The 23,533-nt window shown below is 36.6% G+C and overlaps 1 protein-coding gene across 3 annotated transcripts in view; it reads left to right on the top strand.

The window, feature by feature from the left end:
• Window positions 1–23,533, top strand: part of DPH5 (diphthamide biosynthesis 5) — a 41,794-nt gene that overhangs the window by 645 nt on the left and 17,616 nt on the right. For all 3 annotated transcript variants that reach the window (XM_005678035.3, XM_005678034.3, XM_005678033.3), the window contains exons 3-5: window positions 3,522–3,646; window positions 8,067–8,175; window positions 22,735–22,855. In XM_005678035.3, coding sequence (XP_005678092.1) covers window positions 3,522–3,646; window positions 8,067–8,175; window positions 22,735–22,855 — 355 coding nt within the window. The remainder of the gene's footprint in view (window positions 1–3,521; window positions 3,647–8,066; window positions 8,176–22,734; window positions 22,856–23,533) is intronic.

The raw sequence follows: 23,533 nt of genomic DNA, 5'->3' as shown, positions 1-23,533 counted from the left end.
TGAAGAATCTGAGGAGTACAAGAATGGCAATCATACACTAACCATGTGACTTGGAAAATGAAAGGGTGCTTTTTCTTACAAGTCTAATTGTGTAGCTTTCTCCATTAAATAGGAAAGGAAAGTTATTTTACACTCCTGGGGATAGTCATCAGAATCCCTTATTTCGTGAGATAGCCAAAAAATCCTTTCTGAGTTGAGTGCAAATGAGGTGCTAACACAGCCTTAATGAGTTGGTTATGTATTCAGGGACCAAACTGAAGGCTTTCCCCTTTGAAGTATTTCCATTGGGAATGGTAATCACCTTTCTGTCTGTGTCTTATCCAGAGAGATCTAACCTTTAAATAGACGGTTCCCAGTCAAACTTATACCCATACACTTAAATGTGCTAAGTGAGCCAGGAACTTGGTAACCATAGAATTTGCTAGCATATCATACATTTATCTGGATTTGGTTAAAGGCTCAGGAAATTTTGAAACAGGGGTCAGATTCAGGTTCATCGTCTAATTTCAAATAGAATGTAGATTAAGATGCAAAAACTGATGGATATATTACAGGAGGAGGGAGAAGATTTTAGGATTGTCTGGTCTATCAAGTCTTCCAAAGAAAAAGGTAACCTAGAGAATTTTCAGTCTTCTGGCCTCTCAGATTAACAGCCCATGGAACTCTGAAGGTCTCACAGTTACTTTAAAACCTGAAGAAGGACTGCTACTTGAATTAGCCATACTTTGAAAGGAAAGATGTGTCTAATGACCAGCTTTAATTTGTTGGCTTCAATTTAATAGGATGGAGCCACAGTCTCCAAGCTCAAGATGATAGAAATATTCCTTTCTAATTAGTGATCAGGGGCATTTAGAATGAACTTAAAATCTTCTTAGAGAATATAGACAAATAACAAGTTAGCAGTTTTAAAGAACTAGGCCTGGTTTTATGTCTTTGTTCTATCACATGTTAACATGCGACCTTAGACAAGCCCTTTAACGTTTGTTTCTTACTTTGTAAAAAGAGGACAGAAATGCCCGCCTTACAGGATTTTAGCATAGTGGCTGCACAAAAGTGTTCAGAAATAGGAGTTAATAGACATTTCCAAACATCTCCATATCTCAATTCCTTCATTTGTCAAATGGACATAATAATCAGTTGGAAGGCTGTTAAGATTATATCATTTATTAGTGTATTTGAAACCACTTTGCAAATTTAAGTGCTAGCTAAATGTTAATTTTGGTTGCTATGATTTTTAAAGTATTTTTCCCCAAAAAACGTTTGAACAATTATTACTTATAGGGTCAAAATCTGGGCCTGGAAGGTGGATGGAAAGTGAGGGAAGCATGGATTAAGAGTTTGGGATAGAGAATGGATAAACAATAAGGTCTTAGTGTACAGCAGTAAGTGAACTATAATCAATATCCTTTGATAAACCATGATGGAAAAGAATATGACACTAGATATTATGCTCCTTAGGGCAGGGGTTGTGTATGTCTACACTGTTTCCAGCATCATGCATAGAGCTTGGCATGGAGGTTGTACACAATAAATATTTTTCAAATGAGTGAATGAACAAATACATAAATAAGTGGTTATGTTAAAAATAATGTAGTACCTGTCTATTTCTGCTTTAGCAGTTTCTTCCCTTTTTTTAAATTTAAATTTATTTATTTTAATTGGAGGCTAATTACTTTACAATATTGTATTGGTTTTGCCATACATCAACATGAATCTGCCACGGGTGTACATGTGTTCCCCATCCTGAACCCCCCTCCCACCTCTCTCCCAATACCATCCCTCTGGGTCATCCCAGTGCACCAGCCCCAAGCATCCTGTATCCTGCATTGAACCTGGACTGGCAATTCGTAGTTTCTTCCCTTTTTTAAGCATTCTTTTTAAAGAGGATCAACCTTTTGATTATATTGAGGTATTAATGTGTATTTCTCTTTGAGGATTTTTTTTAATATTCTGTTGTCTCAGTTAGATAATGAAATATTTCTTGAGTTAGGATAAGTGATAAATATGGAGTAAACATGATAGAAGTCTTGAGGAGAGAATGGATTTTCTGTTGTTAAGTCATTTATAAAAGATTGGATTGGATTACTGCCAGCATTAAGCTAGTAACATGTGATTCCTTGATCTTTAAGAAATTTTAGAAGTTCAGAAAAGAACATCATTTCTTTCAGCTTTAAGTAATCATATGTGTGTTCTCTTATGTATGTGACTATAAATGTTCTGCAACTATTAAGTTTACTGGGCTGACAAAACTAAATAAGGTATATAAAATGAGTGATTAAGAAAAGATACATGGTAAGAGGGAAAATGAAACATTTTTCATCCATGAAAACATTGTCATTGGGAACTTCTGGAACATTATCTCTAAGAAGATGTGCAATGAAAAGGAAAGGATCTTTTTTCACAATTGAGAAACTGATTGTAGTTAAGTATTAGGAAATAATTATCACTTGGAACTATTTAGCCTTTATCTTCAAATGCTTAATGATTTGTTCATTTGCTTGACAAATATTACTGAGTAATTGACACTTTTCCATTATAGCAATCTTATAACTTTTGACATATGATATAATCCTTATGACTAAAATAAATTTATTAGCATGTAAGAAATATTATTATTTATCTATGCATCCACTTTTACTGTATTTGAGTTATATATTACTCCACAGGAAATCAGTTATAAGATTCGTGATCTTGCATAATAGGTTGTAACCACTACCCCATGACCACTAGCTCACTCTTACATGCTGCCATTCCAGTTAAGGTCAGCCTCTTGGGTTTATGCTTTGGGGTTGAACTTCTGGGGATTTGTTCACAAGTAGTTTGTATGGAGATTTCCTATATGTTTAGTATTCTTTTTTTTCTCCTGCAACTCTGCCTTTTTTTTTTTTTTTTTTTTACCAGAAACTAGGAAGTACAGTTTTAAATTAGTCTTTCCTACAATTATGTAGGAATGATTGCTGGTTTTGTAAACAACTAAATCATAGTTTTCTACTATTTCTCATTGAAATTATCTTTTATTTTTATCAGGGTCCCATAGATTTTTCCCAAGGAAAAGTTAATAAAACCCAACTACCATATATGTATGGTAAACATATGTTAAATAAACATATATTATTGTTTAATATATTTATTCTGTAGTATTGTGTTTCTGAAGCAAGTAAGGCTCATGCATACATATTTTCTATTTAAACTACAATGTTTGGCCTGGTCTATTAGACCCAAATTTAGAGGTTAATTTAAAATGCAAAAAGCCTCAGATGTTAGGAGGTCTACCTCCTCTTGGGATATTAAGATAGCCCCAAAGACAGAGTTTAATTGCAGCATGACACAGAGTGCTAGTTCATTGATGAGTTGTATTCAGGGATTAGTGTTTGGATGGTTGCCAGGATTTGCACCAGCCACAGACAAAGATTGTTTTGTGTGTGTGAGAGAGTGTGTATGTGTGTTTGTGTTTGTGTGTGTGTGTGTGTGTTGAAATGGTCACCTGCTATCTCATTTTTATATTGAATTTAAATTTATAGGAAGAGTTTTATGAGAGAAAATTGATCCTTGCTGATAGAGAAGAAGTGGAACAGGAGGCAGATAATATTTTAAAGGATGCTGATATCAGTGATGTTGCATTCCTTGTAGTTGGTGATCCATTTGGGTAAGTCAAAGCAGATACTTTGACTTAATTTATTTACTTTTTTCATCATTAAGAATTATTATATTTAGAACTTTGTCTTCCAGGTGCTGATAGGAGAATCTGTTTACATAGGCTCTGTCTAAAATCTTATAAACTTTGGTTATCTTTGAGATTAATGAAGAAAATTTACTTGGGAAAGATGTCATCATGTATCACTTACATTGGTTATCAAGTGTCAAGTTTATGTTGTTGCTTCTGCTTTTGTTTAGAAAGTCACTTAGGACATCAAATAATAAAGTAGTATATTGTTATTAAATAAGTATATTGCATTATCAAGAATCATTCATGCCTTTTATTTTGCAGGTAAGTGCAAGTGTCTTCTGCTTGCTTAGTCATAGACTCCCCCTCTTCCTGCCCCCTTTTAATCATCTGCTATTTAGTGATACTGCTGTCACTTTACTTGCCTTGAATTTATCATTTATGAAGCCTCAGATTTCAATTTCTTATATCCACTGGGAGCTCTATTCTTGCCCACATTACTGCAAAGATGGGCTTGTACTTGTCTAGTCAAGCATCATCAATCTCTAATGTCAAGCCAAATAGAACAATTCTTTTTCTCCAGCTGGTGACCCAAAATTTATGTCACAGATTTGAGGAACATAAGGACAATTAAGTCACTTTGAGCCCACCGTCAAGGATATTTTTCAAAACAATGGAGTTACATGTACATGTGTCTGTCAAAAGGAAAATAATTTATATCAATATGAGGTTTTAGAGATTATGTATCATTATTATATTGGTTGCAAATGGTATCCAGTCATTGACAAAGTCCAGGAAACCAACGCTACTTGAAGTAAGATTTGCAGACTGTTACCAGCCTATAAACTTACCAGTCCATGATGAGATAAGTACAGAAATTGAAAGTAAGCATTTAGACACTTTTATAACAATTTCACAAAATAATTTTATCTCTGCTGAAACTAATAATCACAATCTCATCGACATTCTTAAAAGATCACTAAATGTGTGGGTGAATGGACTTTAGGGAGGCAAAGTAGCCCTGGTGCAAGAGAGAAAAAGACAAATTGGGGAAAATTTAGAAGGAAAAAATGCTCAGATGTATGTAATAGATGAGGAAAGGAAAGAAGTAAGTCTTCAAGTATTCTGGCTTTAGTAACTGAGTAGTTGATGCTGCCATTTTCTGAAATGATGAAAACCAGCAAGGAAGAGGGCTGGGGGAGATAGGAATTGGTCCTGGAAACGTTTTAGCTTTCATGATACCTGCGAATGGAGCTCAGGGGAGAATCTATCCTGGTTATATGACTTTTAAAGCCACCCATATCGAGATATTTAAAAACAGAGGAATGGGTGGAATTACTCTAGGAAAGAATAAGAGCAAGAAAAGAAGACCTAGAATGGGTCAGTCCCTAGGATTCTGGCATTTCATCATCTCTCAAGAGCAGAGGAAGATAAAAACCGTTAGAGTTGTGCTAAAACAGAAGCCAAGGAAAGAGAATGTTTTAGAAAAGAAAGAGTGGTCAACTTGGATGTACTGCTGAAATGTTGAGTAGAAGGCAAGGATAGAGAAGTCTGTGTAATTTAAAGACTGTATGGAGGAGTTGGTGCTGGGCAAAGGTCAGGTTTAACAGTTGAAGATTGTGAGGTAGGATGGGGGGGGAGTTGGGGAGAAAGGGAAATTTCAGTCTAAATGACAAAACCTGAGGCCCAGAGAAAGTACTGCTGTGCTACTCAGAATCCTTCAGTGACTTCATGGCCTTAAATCTTTTAACAGTTGATCTACTTTTTCCATTGGCTGCTCCTCTTTTTGACTGTGGTAGAACCAAGCTATTTTGTAAATGTTTCACAATATTCATTTTCTGTTTCTTTGCTCATGCTTTTTCCTTAAAACAGACTGTTCTTGCCAGTTTCTATTTAGTAAAATAATAGATTCTTTGAGACCCAACTTAGACGCCACCTCTTCTAAGAATGTTCCCCTGTTCTATTCAGGAGTAAATGCCTTTTTTTTTTTTTTTTTAACTTCTAGCGAATTAGTTTCCCTCATGTCAGTGACTAGTCATATATAACATTGTATTCATATTTATGTGGTATTTACTGTACTGTAGTTGTTTTTCATTTACCCACTGTATTACTATTCAGATATACTAGTCATTGGAGATAAGGTGATAAGGAAGGTATAAATTTTAATTGGGCCTTGAAAAATTTGAATTTAAATTAATTAAATGGATAAACCAGGAATGGAATACAAAATGTAACAAGGCACTGAAATGCTTGCTTATATATGACCAAAAAATGTACTGTGTTTAAGTTTAAGCCCCTTTCTACTTATTTGAATAAAAAATTCAAAAAGAAGAGGAAATTGTTTACTCAATCTTAAATTATTTTTTGTAATTTTTAAAAAAATTTCAAATATTTAAAAATTTATAAAATTTATCATTTTAAGCATTTTTTGACAGTTCAGTAGCATTAAGAACATTCACATCATTGTGCATCTATCAGCACCATCCATCTCCAGTAATCTTAAATTCATGAAGAAAGTACTGGAAAGTCAGTTAAGTCAGTTGATGTAGTTCTCATCTTTGCCCTTTTATCTAGGTAGTTTAAAGCAATGTGGAAGTTAATCACATAAAGAATGTAAATGACTTTAAAATATACTGCATCAGTAGATCTGACTCAATCATGTGAGAGATGACAGTGCTAAGCTTTCTATCCCCATAAAGAGCAGTTGAACAAGGTCGTCATTAAACAGATTCTTTCTAAAGATAGTTCTGTTTTTATTCCATTCTCTATTTTAATGTGCTCTGTAACTATATGTATTTTATAATAAATGAACACATAATTTTTTATCTTTATGTTGTGTGCCATTTCCTTCATGGCATGCATGTGCACGCACGGACACACACACACACACAAATCTACCTTTCTTTGCCTGTCTCCTATGTACCTTAATGTGAGTCATTTGATTGTTCCCATTCTGCAAATTAATGTTATTATAAAGTAAAATCTAAAATAAACATACTCAGCCTTATATATTCAAACTGATTTTGGATAGAGCCACACATGCCCAGAAATAGTAATAAATTTGTCCTTACACACAGCAGTACACATATGCATGTATGCACCCGCACACACACACCCACACCCCCCCCACACACACGCACAGCCTTTCTCAGTCTACTATAATGAAATATTTTCATGAGCCACAGACTGAGGAATGCCTGGTGTGAGGGTGTTAAACATGTAGTTCATTCCAGTTTTTTTTCTTTTTTTTTAAATGATGCAATATAATCTAGGTAATTGTGGTAATAAAATAACAGTTTTATCACAGTTTTTCATAGCAGAAATCTGAGAAGCTCATTTAATCACATTTGTAGCAGTTTCACAAAATCAAATCACTTTGCCAGGTCATTAAATCTTCATAGTATACCAACCACATCTGGTCATTTTAAATGAACTTGTGAAAAAGAGAATAATTCTAAACCAGTTTTTCTTTCTGCTCATCTATTTAAATAACTCACCAAGTAACTAATTAATTTCTCCTTATCTTAGTGTTAACTAGTAAAATTCTGTTTGAAAGGGATATTAAAAACATTCTTTATAACGGACGTTTGTATTTTTTAAAAAAGCTTATTCTAAGTCAAATTAATGATTATTTTTATAGTAGCTGTTGTTTCATTTTATGTGTGTGATTAAAAACAGACTTCCCTGGTGGGCATTTGTTAATCTGTTTCTGGCTGCCTCATGGGGTAAAAGCCCTTGATCTTGCTACTTGGTATGCGTTGACCAGTTGACAGGTTCTGCTTGTTTGTATGTAGTTTCTCAAACATGCTAATGTTGCTTTCCCCAGTTGGGCCTGGAGTTTTCATCAAGGGGGATACAAGCTGTTAATAATGCAGTTCTAAATTGATTTGGAGTTAAGTTTCACAGTATCCATATTTATGTTTACACATATTCTCTCTTTACCCCGAGAATCAAAGCCTTCAAAATAGAGCAGAAATTAACAACTAGGATAGTTGTGCTATAATTTGAAACTTTGTCACAGAAATTATAAGAGATTAGAGGTCAGAATATTTGAGAATTGCTTCTCAAGTTCAGTTGCTGAGTAATATTCCCACAGATGTCTTTTGCAAGTATTAACAGAATAAAAAGATCAAGCTAAAAGTTCCCTTTTTTCTGTAGCTGCCAAGGCTGCTTTAAGAGTGTTAAAGATCATAATTTAACATTGTACAGGGCCTATGTAAACTTATACACTTGCCAGAATTCCCAGATGACAGATTAAGCAGGTGCTTTGAAATATTTGAGGGAGAACAGTGTCCTTGACTGATTCTTCTTGACCGTTTGGGCTCATGAAATGTTGTAGATTTACTGTCTTAAAAAGTCAGTTTTTGTTAGTTTAACCCAACCTGATCTTTTCTCACTATAGGGCTACAACACACAGTGATCTTATTCTGAGAGCAACGAAACTGGGGATCCCTTACAGAGTTATTCACAATGCGTCCATAATGAATGCTGTAGGCTGCTGCGGTTTGCAGGTAATACTACAAAAGAACGGTTTTCTTAGTGGTATTTGGCAAAAATGTTTTTGTTTTCTGCAAATTCCCATAGATTTTATTATATTTCATGAGTTATAAGACAATATTATTTTATATAAGACTGTGTATTAAGTTTTTTAATACTAGATATTTTATACTAATTTTCCTATACCTTAGACTTTTCCCCCTCCCCCTTAGATCATTGAAATTTATCTAAAGAAAGATTTTAATTCTATATCCAGTTGGTACATACAAAAAAGGGACTATAACTCAATTGGTTAAGTATTCCTAAAACCTTTTTACATTATTCCAAATGACTTGCTCTGCATTGCTGAGGGCCATGTTTTTCCACATGGGTATTGTTTTCTGTGTGGTCAAGAGCACTATGATGGAGCACTTCTTAAAATAATACATAAAAGAGCTAAATGCCAGTGATATTAGGCTTTTAAGCCAACTTTGCAGTTACTGATATGTAAAGTTAGTTGTTTTTAACCCGGAAATCTTGGTTCTGAGGAGTTAAAGGAGTACTCTAGCTGCATTTAAGATTTTCTATTTCAAAGTTGGAACACAAACGCCAGGAACATTCATGTTCCAAGTTTGAAATTTGTGTTCTGATGTTCACATGTATGTAATCCCTGACAGTTGTGACTGCTTATGGCCAATAGTAGTTTTAAGACTCCATTGATTGTTAAGACACAGTCCTATTTCAGATATAATAGGAAAGAATTTGCACCTTACAACCTGTGAAATACATCTTCCTGGAATACATAATTTTAAATAACCTTGCAAAGTAAGGGACGACATGAGCTGAGCCTGTATTAGTTGGTTTCCTCTCTGTAAATATGAAACAGACATTTTATTTTCATGAAATCTTAAATATTTCGTTCATATATGTGGAATATTCTCAAAATCCAATAAAAGAAAAAATAGTAATTATTCTGTGGGGAATCATTTATGTATTTCCAGTATCTTGGGAAGTATAAAGATAGCTTGATCCTTTCTGCACATTTATTTTAAAAGAAATATAATCGTATAAAACTTAATTAATACTTGTATGCTTTAGTGAAGCCCATGGGTAAAAGCTGCTGTCAGTTATGAAGTAGTGGCATGATTATTCTGATAAATGCAGTTTAAAATTTTCTACACACTAGTTAGATGTCCCAGATGCATTAACACATAGAATAAGAGCTACTAATTATTAGGCACAAAGAGATGACTCAGAGCCAGTGGATCACCTAGCCTCTGAATTCAGTGCTAGCTGTATATATGGGAAATCTCAGAAAACACTTTTTCTTTTATTCTGAGGGTCAATAAAATTCTATCTAATAATTCATCCCTTAAAAAAAAACAACAGCTGTTTACAGCAAGAAGCTACATTACCCTTGGAACTCAGTGCTGTCTCTGGGACTTTAGAGGGAACTGTATTTTTTGTATTACCTAGGAAGAGTAGCTCACTTTAATTGACTAGTCCCGGCCAGTCATCCCAGAAATATTGCCTTTGGTTCTGAAGAACCAGAGAAAAAGTGTAAATCATTTACCTTTCAATATTCATTACTTGCTTTTGGTTATAACTGTGTCCAAATTGGCAAAGAGCTTTGCTGTCTGTTTGTCTTCTAATAAAATGCATACTTAAAAAAGCCTTGCCAATTCAAGTCTTCTTTTTTACACTTAAAATTCTTTCTGAACATTTCTGTGTTGGAATAAATTGAATTCTTGATGCTCAGATTCTTGAGTGATTCTCAATCTAATATGCTTTCCTCTGGACAATGCTGCCTTTCAGTCATTTAAGAATGATTGCCAGGAGAAAGGAAAAAGGACAAAAGTTATCATGTGTTAGATAAAAATATGTGAATCTTACGCTAATTGACTATATATATTTTTTCATATTGGTTTTGTTTTTATATCTGAAGGTTAGTTAGTCCCTTTCCATCATATTTTGCTCTAAATTATCTTATGATAATCTATCATTTAGAGTTTTTAAGCCTAAATTTTTAAAAGATCCTTGTCTTTCTTATGTAAATCTGTTATCCAGACTGGCTAAAGTTAGACTTGTCCCTCTGATCCTCTACATTGATAAAGAAGTGCAGAGTTGTTTTTCTTATGTTTAAAATGAATGAAGGTATTTGAGAAGACATTTACTAAGCAAATCGAAGTTTCTATACGTATAAGCCCTCAAGATCATATCCATATTTACATATATTATTATTGTTTTTAAATGTAACTTTCAGTTTTACGTGAGATTTCTCTAAGCAGCCACAAAATATTGTTTCCTCATCTTAGTTCTGTTTTCTAATCTGGATATGAAATGACTTACTACTTGTGTGAAAAACAGAAGATAGCTTTCTGTTTTCTGGCTTACGTATTTATGAAGTCTCTATGAAAGTATAATTCTTGTACCATGCAAGATATTCATATCCCAGTAGAAGGAGGGATTGATGCCTTAAGTATTGATGCCTTTGTATAGTTTTCTAAGATAAAAAACATGGAAAAATAATTGTATGCATGGCATGCTTAAATTTTTAAATAAATGTCTATCAGTATCCTGCAATATGAAGTCAAGTGGGCCTTAGAAAGCATCATTACGAACAAAGCTAGTGGAGGTGATGGAATTCCAGTTGAGCTATTTCATATCCTGAAAGATGATGCTGTGAAAGTGCTGCACTCAATATGCCAGCACATTTGGAAAACTCAGCACTGGCCACAGGACTGGAAAAGATTTCATTCCAAACCCAAAGAAAGGCAATGCCAAAGAATGCTCAAACTACCGCCCACTTGCACTCATCTCACATGCTAGTAAAGTAACGCTCAAAATTCTCCAAGCCAGGCTTCAGCAATACATGAACCGTGAACTCCCTGATGTTCAAGTGGTTTTAGAAAAGGCAGGAGAACCAGAGATCAAATTGCCAACATCCGCTGGATCATGGAAAAAGCAAGAGAGTTCCAGAAAAACATCTATTTCTGCTTTATTGACAATGCCAAAGCCTTTGACTATGTGGATCACAATAAACTGGAAAATTCTGAAAGAGATGGGAATACTAGACCACCTAACCTGCCTCTTGAGAAACCTATATGCAGGTCAGGAAGCAACAGTTAGAACTGGACATGGAACAGACTGGTTTCAAATAGGAAAAGGAGTACGTCAAGGCTGTATATTGTCACCCTGCTCATTTAACTTCTATGCAGAGTACATCATGAGAAATGCTGGATTGGAAGAAACACAAGCTGGAATCAAGATTGCCGGGAAAAATATCAGTAACCTCAGATATGCAGATGACACCACCCTCATGGCAGAAAGTGAAGAGGAAGTAAAAAGCCTCTTAATGAACGTGAAAGAGGAGAGCAAAAAAGTTGGCTTAAAGCTCAACATTCAGAAAATGAAGATCATGGCATTCGGTCCCATCACTTCATGGGAAATAGATGGGGAAACAGTGGAAATAGTGTCAGACTTTATTTTGGGGGGCTCCAAAATCACTGCAGATGGTGATTGCAGCCATGAAATTAAAAGACACTTACTCCTTGGAAGAAAAGTTATGACCAACCTAGATAGCGTATTCAAAAGCAGAGACATTACTTTGCCGACTAAGGTCCATCTAGTCAAGGCTATGGTTTTTCCTGTGGTCATGTATGGATGTGAAAGTTGGACTGTAAAGAAGGCTGAGCACCGAAGAATTGATGCTTTTGAACTGTGGTGTTGGAGAAGACTCTTGAGAGTCCCTTGGACTGCAAGGAGATCCAACCAGTCCATTCTGAAGGAGATCAGCCCTGGGATTTCTTTGGAAGGAATGATGCTAAAGCTGAAACTCCAGTACTTTGGCCACCTCATGCGAAGAGTTGACTCATTGGAAAAGACTCTGATGCTGGGAGGGATTGTGGGCAGGAGGAGAAGGGGATGACAGGATGAGACAGCTAGATGGCATCACTGATTTGATGGACATGAGTGTGAGTGAACTCCGGGAGTTGGTGATGGACAGGGAGGCCTGGCGTGCTGCAATTCATGGATTCGCAAAGAGTCGGACACAACTGAGTGACTGAACTGAACTGATCCTGCATAATATAAAAATTCTGGCAAAGTCTCCTTCCTTATAATAGCTGGTCTTTTTTCTCTTTACTATTTTGACTAGCATTTATGGAAAAGACAGTAACCTGTACCAGTGGTCCTCTGTCTTTAGTATTCATCAGAATTACCTAGAGGGACTATTAAAGAGTTTGCTGCCTTCCCTTCAGATTTTCTGATACAGTATATATCTGAGGTAAGGTTCTGAGAATTTGAATTTCTAAGAAATTCTCAGGTGATACTGAAGCTGCTGGTTATAGGCACCACACCTTGAGAATCACCAACATAGATAAAACATTTCTTAGAAAGTTGAAAACTGTACTGTCATTCTCTGTTGGAAAAGTCGATTTTAGTTCCAGAAATATGCTTGATAAATGTAGAATGTTACCTTGCTGTGCTCTCTTGCTCAATTTCCTAAAAGGGAAGTGGGCACCACTTTCGAAAGGCATTCTTGTCATCTCTGTGAAAGAACTTTGCTATGAATTCGAAAACAGCCATCAGGTTATTGAAGAGAAGTGCTGCTTTGGGTAAGGTGACAGACCTGGACCATATGTACTTTCCAACATCTTTACCTTAGGTTAAGGAAGAGTAGTATGAAATTTCTTACCTGAAAATGGGTGCAGTATTTTTAAACTATCACTTTTTATTCTTTCCAACTGTCTGTTTTGTTGTTTTTAAAGCAGCATAGAGAGCTCAGAATCGACCATTGAGTATTTTTTAATTAACTTCGTAGTTTAGTAACCAACAGGAGACTCTTAATTATTAGTATCAGTGAAGGTAAGTAGTTGCATAGATTAACACTTCTACTCACACATACAGACAGTTGCTATGTGTTTTATTACAGTATGCCATAAATACAGTTCTTTACCACAAACCACATACACCTAATGAAATTTTTGTTGTTGTTAAATGGAAAGTATACTAGAGGTTGCCAAGTTAGACATCATTAAGAGGAATAGTTATCTGTTTATTCAGCAAATACCATTTGCCTTCTTACTGGATTTTCAGATGGTAAAGAATTGGCCTGCAATGCAGGAGACCTGGGTTCAATCCCTGTGTTGGGAAGATCCCATGGAGGATAAATGACAACCTATTCCAGTATTCTTGCCTAGAGAATTCCAAGGACAGAGGAGCCTGGTGGGCTACAGTCCATGGGGTCACAAACAGTCAGACTTGACTGGATGACTTTTACTCTCTTAACTGTTTGCCTGCTGAGTTTCTTTGGACATGGTAATAAACCTGACCAAGAAGGTCTCTGCTCTCAAAGAGCTTACATTCTAGTAGGACAGAGAAGTGATAACAAAATAAATGTCAGGTAGTAGTAAGTATAAGAAATTCAAGAAGACTGCTACGTTAGAGAGTGACTAGATCACTACTGTCGTTGAGTGGTCAGGAGAGGTCTCTCAGGGTGGTAACATTTAAGATTAGATAGGAATCAGGAAGGGACAACCATATCCCAAAGTTTGGACAAAGACCCTAAAGTGGAAATGAGCTTGGCTTCTTAAAGGAAACAAAGGAAGGCTTGCTGGAGAGTTAGCAGGCACAGGGAAGAGTGATCTGAGGCTGGATATGTGGGTGGACTTGGATCACTAGGCTGTCTAATACACTATCAGGAGTTTAGATTTTATTCTAAGTGATACAGACTAACTGCCTTTAGAGGGATTTAAGCAGAGCAAATACTTGATCTGATAAGTATGTATACTATCATGTAAGAATCGAATCACCAGTCTATGTCCGATGCAGGATACAGCATGCTTGGGGCTGGTGCACGGGGATGACCCAGAGGGATGTTGTGGGGAGGGAGGAGGGAGGGGGGTTCATGTTTGGGATCACATGTACACCCATGGTGGATTCATGTCAATGTATGGCAAAACCAATACCGTATTGTAAAGTAAAAATATAAATAAATAAAAAATAAAAAAAATTTATATCTGAAAAAAAAAAAAGATAGCTCTAGCTGGTCTGTGGAGATAGAATTGCTACCAGGCAAGACCAGAAGTGAGGAAATCAGTTAGGAAGTTTATTGTATTCCTTTAGAGGAGAGACGATGGGGGCTTAGATCGCATGGAGCGGGTGGGGTATAATAGATGATAAGTTCTAGTATCCTATATATTTGGAAGCTAAAAAGTTGGCCTGTTTTCCAACTTATTTATTTATTTATTTATAAAATATTTATTCATTTATTTGGCTCTGCCAGGTCTTAGTGGTATCATGCAGGATCTTTCTTTGCACCATGTGGGCTTCTCTCTAATTGCAGTGTGCAGGCTTAGTTGCTCCTTAGTATGTGGGACCTTAGTTCCCCTACCAGGAATTGAACTTGAGTCTCATGCATTGTACGGTAGGTTCTTAACCCCTGGACCACCAGTGAAGTCTGTTTGCCAACTTTAGGCAAAGGTTACCTAGATTTTCACTGAGTTAACTTTGAGATTTTTCATAATTAAAATGTTAGTTACAAACGTGTACTTTAAAATCATGTTGTTTGAAATACCTAGGCAACAGATACTTGTAACACATTATTTGTATTCTGAGGATTTTTCTAGTCAAAGAAAAATCTATTTATTTATCAAGAGCCAGACATTGTGGTTATATTTAAACATTGCTGGTAATGAAAAATCAAGGATTTTTCTAAGTATACAAAAGACAAGAGGAACAAGTCCTTCTTTTCTTGAAATCTTCAAGTTAAACATTTAGCAGTATAATCATGCTCTGCTTTTGAAGAGTCATTTTGTAATTTTTTTCTTGTGACATATGTACTCATAAAAATTGGAAAAATACAGTAAGTATAAAGAAGAAAATAAAAGCATCTATTGTCTCACCTCCTAAAGGTAACCACAGTTATCATTTTGGTATATTTTCTTTCAGTCTTTTTACTTTGCACTTACTATGTGTACATTCTCCTGAATCTGACAAACTAAGTAAAAGAATTATATAATAATAAAATGCTTTTTTTTGGCCTAATATTTATTTATAATTTAGAATTTATTTAGAATTTATTATTAGCAATTTGTGTGATAGAATGTATTCTTGTAAAAGTTTGGTGACTGAAATAATTTTGAGATATTTAAAGGAAATGTAAATAAAACGGTTTGATGAAACCAGGTAGCAGTGATTTCTGCATAAAAACTTCCTTATCAGTTGTGGCTGACTTCAGAGAAAAGGCTGTATAATTTTCTCATCATTATGAAATGCTTCCACTTTCTCTGACTGTTGCATGAGTGACCTTGATTATTGCCATATGTTCCCCTGTTTATATAATACCTTTCTACTTTGGGAAAAATATATATTACTGTCAAAAAGTAAGAACTCATTTCCTTCCTTTTTAAAAATAACACTCATTGTGATAGCATTTTGACCTTGTTGTAGTTCTTACTGTTAGTTTTCAGAAGCATTAAATTGGTTTCATTGTTGTCCAGGCACTATTGTAGAAATGATAAAACTTAATGAGTACAAAGAACACCAGATTAGGTAATAAGGGTATCAGAGCTCTGCATTACTATTGTAACCTTAGAAAATCTTAGAAAAACTCATCCAGTAAGTTCTCCATTCTTTTAGTCACTTCGGAATTATTTTTGACCACCTGTTAAATCATGAGTATATTAAACTTTTTCCCCTTCCTTTTCATTTCCTTTTTGTTAGTCACTGTTTTAATAGCCATCTTACCATTATTCTCCTACAGTTTATAATTTTCTGCTTAAATTGTAGATCTGATCATGCCATTCTTCTATTCAAACAGTCCTGGTAAATCTCCATCCTATAAGAGAGTTCAGTTACTTGTGTATGTTTATGTGCTCACTGTATTATAAACTCCTTAATTTACTCATCTTCACATCTTCCTTGCTACTTTATTGCAGTGTATGCATATAATCAATGTGCAACAAATATTTGCTGAGTTGGATTGCTTATTTATTTATCCCACCCTGCTTGCCCCCCACCCCAAGTTGGATCTTGTCTTTGGAATTGTATGCTTTAAATTGTATGCTTTCACTTAATTTATATGTTGGCTCTCTTATTTATAAGTGAAAATATAAATCTTACAGCTCTTCTGTCTACATAGTCATTCAACTTTATCTGTGTACCTACTTCTGTGTATAATCTTTCTTACTGTTAGCAAAAATCAGTGTTATATCAGTGTTAAGCAAAATGCACCAGGGCTTCCCTGGTGGCTCAGAGGTTAAAGCGTCTGCCTCCAATGCGGGAGACCCGAGTTCGATCCCTGGGTAGGGAAGATCCCCGGAGAAGGAAATGGTAACCCGCTCCAGTATTCTTGCCTGGAGAATCCCATAGACGGAGAAGCCTGGTAGGCTACAGTCCACGGGGTTGCAGAGTCGGACACTACTGGGCGACTTCACTGGATAATCACTGGATAAGCAAAATGCATGTGAAGATTAAAAACAAAAACAAGTATTATATATAAAAAACAAAACTAGTAACTCTTGATTAAATGGTTTTGTGGTACATTTTTGGACAGCCCTGCTAGCTCAGCTTTCTTTTACATCACAAATTTAAGTGATCTGGTTAGGATATACATATATAAAATGATATATGTAGGGCTTGCTAAAGTTCTAGCAAGTTAAATTTTCTAACTTTTTCATATCCAAAAAAGATACTTTTTAACTTAAAAATCACAAAATATTTTCATTTGAATTTAAAATGTATGTGCATTCTCAGTTATGTCTGACTCTGTGACACCATGGACGGTAGCCCTCCAGGCTCCTCTGTCCATGGGATTTTTCCAGGCAAGAACACTGGAGTGTGCTGCCATCTCCTTCTCCAGGGGATCTTCCCAACCCATGGATTGAACCCAGGTCTCCTGCAATGCAAGCAGATTCTTTACCATCTCAGCCCTTGAATATAAAATACCAAAGCATTAAAATCTAATTATAAAATGGAGTTTACAAAGCATCTGTGCTTCTGAAAGAATGGAAATATCAGCAGTGAGATGAACAATACGACTATTAAGGTCATTGAGGCAAGTTGTATTGAGAACTCAAACTAAGGTAGAGAAAAAAGAAATGAACAATGTCTGGGTAACCTATAGAGCAAGAATTGACAGGAATTGGTACATAGTAAGATGTCAGGAATTAGACATACTTGTTAGAGGCAAGGCAGGCAGTACTTACTTCTAGACAGTTGCTTAATGTCACTCTCAGTATTGCCCAAGATTTCCCGCCTCTGTTCCTTTGTTCACATCATCTCATTCTGCATGTTCAGCTTCCCTAGACTAAATTTTACCTAAGGTTCAGCTTATATTCTGTCTATTCAAAAGTTACCTTCAGGTGCTCTCTAGATGGGGGAAACGCTAAACTCTTACAATCTATGTCTAATTTTTTATTATTGTTTATTACCTCATATTTGTCCTTTCTTGTGCATTTTTTCACTCATAACTAGTGCCTTATATGTGATTAAATATTTCATTTTGAATTGAGCTTTTATCTTGAATAGATTTAAAAAAATCATGATTCAGTATCAAGTTAGATAAACTGCTTTCCCTATAACTTACTCTAGGTTAAAATTAAAAAAGCCTGTATTTACCTACTGTTTTTGAAAACTGCTCTTTTTATAATCTTTAAATGTAGGATGGTAGGTACACGGGCCTTGGCAACGCAGTTCTCGTCAACTGTATGATTTTGTTCCAGTTTCCTTTTGTACTTGTAAGTCCTTGAATTGTGAAACACAAAGGGACTGGTCCTTCTGTTCTTTGAGGTGCTGACATCTAAATGGTGAAACTGTTTGCATAATGTTCCAGAATTCATTGAAGAAGTTTGTACCACAGCCATGGAAATGGTTACAGTCTATATAAATCAGGGTCCTAGAAAGCAGTGCTTATGTGAGGTTTTCTTTAATCGCCCAAATTAGACTGTTCAGAGAAGCTTTTACACAAAGTGTTTCAGCTAGTGTTTACATGTGACTAGCATCTCAATGCTCTTTTAAATGAACTGTTCCTTGCTTTTTGAATGAAGAATTTATGTTCATGACTATATTTCTGTGACTCTTAAAATATTGAAAACTTGTTTATTTATTTATGGTGACATATATAGTTTTCTTTAATGGTTTTACTGTAAGGTTTTTTTAAATAGAGTAATGTTAATATTTAAAAATTTGACCAGAGATGCCAAAAATCCTTTTCAATATGTAAAAGACTGAACTTGTTTCAAATATTTGGTAATATTTTTGAGCTCACTCCAGTAAGGAAAGCAGTTGGATTATAGTGTAACACAGTGTTTTAGAGCATCTTCATTATAAACATTATCATTGTTAGATTATCACATCCCTAACATTTATTAAGTCTTTACTAGGCACTGGGCACTACATACAGTATATCAATTAATCCTTAACAAAACAGATTGTTAGGTTTATAATTATATCGAATTGGCAGGGGAGTTCCTCCTGAAAGTCACTCAGCTAGTCACATGATCATCCTGGTAGTAGGAACCAGAGCCGTGACTCCACAGCGTTTGCTTGCTATGTGAGGTATAAGTAGGACTGCATATTTCCTGAGGGCTGGAGCTCTGTTCCTTTCTCATTTTATACCCGTGGATAATGTAATGCCTGGCACGTTGCGGATGATTCATAGTAAATATTTGTTAGATACATTTGCCTCTCATAGAACAATGCCAATGACAGAAACCCCCAACAGAGCAAGGCTTATTCCTTGTAGCTTACCTGAATGTATTCCAAAGATCTCACATTGGAACTCTACAGTTTTTTTTTACAGAGAAATCATATTAGGTGTGGCTGGAAGGTTTATGCTTTCATTCTGAGAGTTATATAGGTCTTTGTAAACTAATCTGTGAGTTTGACTGCCCTTGAATAGCGTGGCTTCAATGGGGAAATCCTCTTTAGACAATTTTCAAATGGACTTTGGGAATAAAGCCTATTGGTAAGTAGGTTGGAGGTTGTGACCATGTGAGGAATATGATGAAATGAACCTTCTCTTGGTAGCTCAGAGTCACCATTATGAGTATGAGTGATAGTTTTTAAGCTCTCCATGTATAAACATCAAGAAAGGTTGAGCTTCTTTAGGCATGTAGAGGTGGGGGACCCTGAACATGCCTCTTGCAGCAGCATTGTTCAAATGAAGAACTTCAGGCTTAGAAAAGTTAGGTGATCTTGTGAAGTCATACAGGTGTTTCAACCGAACAGCTAATTTGTGGCAGAGGACAAGGTGTGATTTTCAGCATTTAGTGCTTTCCAGCTGTATTATGCAGGTCAGGAAGCAACAGTTAGAACTGGACATGGAACAACAGACTCGTTTCAAATAGGAAAAGGAGTATGTCAAGGCTGTATATTGTCACTCTGCTTATTTCACTTCTATGCAGAGTACATCATGAGAAACGCTGGGCTGGAAGAAGCACAAGCTGGAATCAAGATTGCTGGGAGAAATATCAGTAACCTCAGATATGCAGATGACACCACCCTTATGGCAGAAAGTGAAAAGGAAGTAAAAAGCCTCTTGATGAAAGTGAAAGTGGAGAGTGAAAAAGTTGGCTTAAAGCTCAACATTCAGAAAACGAAGATCATGGCATCTGGTCCCATCACTTCATGGGAAATAGATGGGAAAACAGTGGAAACAGTGTCAGACTTTATTTTGGGGGGCTCCAAAATCACTGCAGATGGTGATTGCAGCCATGAAATTAAAAGACGCTTACTCCTTGGAAGAAAAGGTATGACCAACCTAGATAGCATATTCAAAAGCAGAGACATTACTTTGCCAACAAAGGTCTGTCTAGTCAAGGCTATGGTTTTTCCAGTGGTCATGTATGGATGTGAGAGTTGGACTGTGAAGAAGGCTGAGCACCGAAGAATTGATGCTTTTGAACTGTGGTGTTGGAGAAGACTCTTGAGAGTCCCTTGGACTGCAAGGAGATCCAACCAGTCCATTCTGAAGGACATCAGCCCTGGGATTTCTTTGGAAGGAATGATTTTAAAGCTGAAACTACTGGAGTTGACTCATTGGAAAAGACTCTGATGCTGGGAGGGATTGGGGGCAGGAGGGGAAGGGGACGACAGAGGATGAGATGGCTGGATGGCATCACTGACTCAATGGACGTGAGTCTGAGTGAACTCCGGGATTTGGTGATGGACAGGGAGGCCTGGCATGCTGCAATTCATGGGGTCGCAAAGAGTCGGACATGACTGAGTGACTGAACTGAACTGAACTGAGCTGTATTAAACATTATTTTAGGTACTCTTTAAATTGAATAGTTAAGATCTATATGTAACAGCTTTAGTATTAGGTTTTACAATATATTAAGTCTTTGAAAATAAAGTCCATTGTGCAATACCTAGATAAGAATTAATATAAGAATATCATTCACAGTTTAAATAACTTTTTACATGTTACTTGGTTCACACCACTGTGGGTAGGAAAGGCATGTGTTATCACTGTTCCTATTATAGAGATTAAGACTTGGAAGGAAAGAGTAATGTCACCCAGCTAACAAATTGCAGAACCAAAGCTCAAAACTAGATTTTCTCAACATAAGATTTGGAGTTGGATTCACTTAAGTCAGATGTGCGGCTAGTCAGGAAGCAAGTTGGAACAAAGACGCTTCTTGGTTGTGTGATGGTTGCCAGGGTCCAGCCCCCGTGGATCCAGGGAAATTCGAAAGGTGAACAGCGTAGGCGAGGGAAGCTTATTTATTTAGAAATATTAGATTAGGAAGAAATAGTGTAGTAGGAAAATTTGGTGGAGAAAAGAGACTGAATAACTTGGTTTATGGGGAAAGCCAATAAAATCTCAGGACAAGATATTTGCACCATCTACGTTGGGCCACCAGTGCCCATTTGAATATTGGAGAGTGCCCCACCTTGGGCTCTCTCTCTCATGAAACTTAAAAGCTGGGGCAAGTAAGTAGACTTGGCGAGCCTCCTCGCTCCAGATGGGAATTCAGCCAGAAAAGGAGAGGGAAGGAGAGGGAGAAAGAGATCCAGTTGGAGCCAGATTTCCAAGAAACTAGTTCGAGAGACTAGTCCGAAAAACTGGTCCATCCTTTATTGTTCAGAAGGCTTTTTATACTTTTGAGTGTACATAGAGATCAATGGGTAATACAAAGTTATGCAGCGTCAGCAGCCCTGACTTTTATCGAGATCAGGCTTTCTCTGTGCATACCTAGTTGTATACATAAGTCTTAGGTGATTTACATCATCTTCTGGCCAGAGGGCCAATTAACATTTTACAGCCCTTTTTCTGATAAGGGTTTGTCAACCAGAAGACTTAACACTGTGTTAACAGTGTTGTTCTTCCCAAAGTCTGGTGCCACTCTCAGAAAGCACTAAATAAAGTTACATTCTTACATAGCAAGGACACAAGAGGAGTGCAGTGATATATAACAAAGAGGAAAGTAATTAACCCAAAAGTCTAGTGTTGCTAAGATCAAAACTACTATATTCCTATTCCTATATCCCAATTACGTTGATTAATATCTTTCAGGTGCCTAAAAGATAAAGAATATGGAGGCCTGGCAGCAGTCAGACCAATATAATTTTTAGCTCTTCATAAAAGGCTCTGTATCTTTAAGATGCTTTAAGCTTTGTGCTTCTCGAGGTTGGGGGACTGTAAGCAATTCACAAGTTGTAAAAAGTCCTGGGGAACCTGTTAGGCAAGTTAGAGAGCCATCAGAGGGGTTTTGAGCTGAAACATTCCTTTCAAATGCAGAAGACTGAAGCCCTAAGTTAACTTTTTCCAGAGAGTGTCAGAAGAGTGGAAAAGCACAGTACAATAAGGCAGGCAGACTCTGGTTTTTTGGGGGTAGATGTTCAGGAAAGTCCAGGGGGAACCCCTGAGGCCTAACTCACCTTGCCCATCAGGCCTCTCCGCATGACCTTGTCATGGGTGGGATCTCCCGTGCTGGCTCCCGGCAGATGGTCATGTGGAGTAGATGGGCCACCATTGGGGGAAAGGAGGAGATTTGGGAAAAGGCCCTTATCGTTGACCTCTAGAGTTGGGGAATAAATAGTGGGGAAAGTAAGGGCGTAGGTTTTGAGATGTAACCACAGTGAGTATGCAGTGTATGAATTTTACTGAGCTGGCATTGTAGAAAGGAACTCTCCCTCAGACCCAGGTTTGAGTTTCTTTTTACTAACTAGCTGTGTGACCTTAGGCAAGCCAGTTCATCTTTCTGAGCCTTGGTGGACTCCATAAAATGAGGGTAATAGGAACCTTATGAACACTGCTCTGACTGCTCACAAGTCTTTTTTTTTTTTTTTTGCTTCCTTCTGGGTTCTCTGTATTTCAGTATTTTTAGCAACTACCTAGCTAAATCAGGAACTAGTTACATATGTTCATGTACTGAATATAGAAATACTAGAAGCCTCCTACCAAAAGGTCATCAGAATGACACCAGCTGCTATGGAGCAAAGGGAATTTTTATTACTTTTTTTTGATGACAGAGTTGATCCCCAGTCCATCTCAAGTTTGGGTGTCACTTTTTATTTCAGTTGTTATCGATGAGACAGTAGTTAGTAAATTGTTACATCATAAATTAATGTTTTTATTTTTTCAGCTGTATAAGTTTGGAGAGACAGTGTCTATCGTTTTCTGGACGGACACCTGGAGACCAGAAAGCTTCTTTGATAAAGTGAAGAAGAACAGACAAAATGGCACGCACACGTTATGCCTACTAGGTAAGTGCTCTGCAGTGTCTCTAGAGTCACAGTATGGGGTTGTCATATTGTTCTTGTTTTGATTTTGTGTGAAGGTAAAACCGTTCTGTGTGATATAGTCTAGCTACTCTGTGCATGGTGTGCCCTCCGCCATATTCTTGTGGAGAAGTGAATTTTCATTCCAAATACAACTTGTCTATTTCTGTGTATGTAACACAGTTCTTGCTGCTGCCTACTTCTGCCATGTTAGATCCTCTCCAGCATTCCATCGTGTACCCATTTGTTCATTAAGAGCCTGTCCTCATCAGTTTCCAGCAACTCAGAAGACTTATACTGAACATTTACTCTTACCAAGTTCCATCCTATCTTTCTTGAGGTGTCCTTTGAATACTGCAGTCGTGATGCTATCAGAATTATAGATCTGAGAGAGACTCTGGAAATGGAGGCCCAGAGATATCGGATCATTTTCCCACTGTCACCCTATTGGTTGCAGAATTGGTAGAATCTACAGAGCCTGTAATTCACAGCTCTTTTCACTGTATTATGCTGCTAAATTGTATTTCCTACCTAGTGTGGAAAGAGTTGGGGTTACTGTCTTTGTGTACAAAGATGATGGTACTGATAGAGCTTCAGGAGTTTTAGCTACTGCATTTGCCAGCAGAGATACTGGAATTATAATGATTCACATTCACTGTCAGT

Source organism: Capra hircus, chromosome 3, assembly GCF_001704415.2.
Source record: "Capra hircus breed San Clemente chromosome 3, ASM170441v1, whole genome shotgun sequence".
Lineage (NCBI taxonomy): Eukaryota > Metazoa > Chordata > Mammalia > Artiodactyla > Bovidae > Capra > Capra hircus.
Note: the sequence above shows the minus strand (reverse complement) of the source record. Positions and strands in the feature narration are given on the sequence as shown.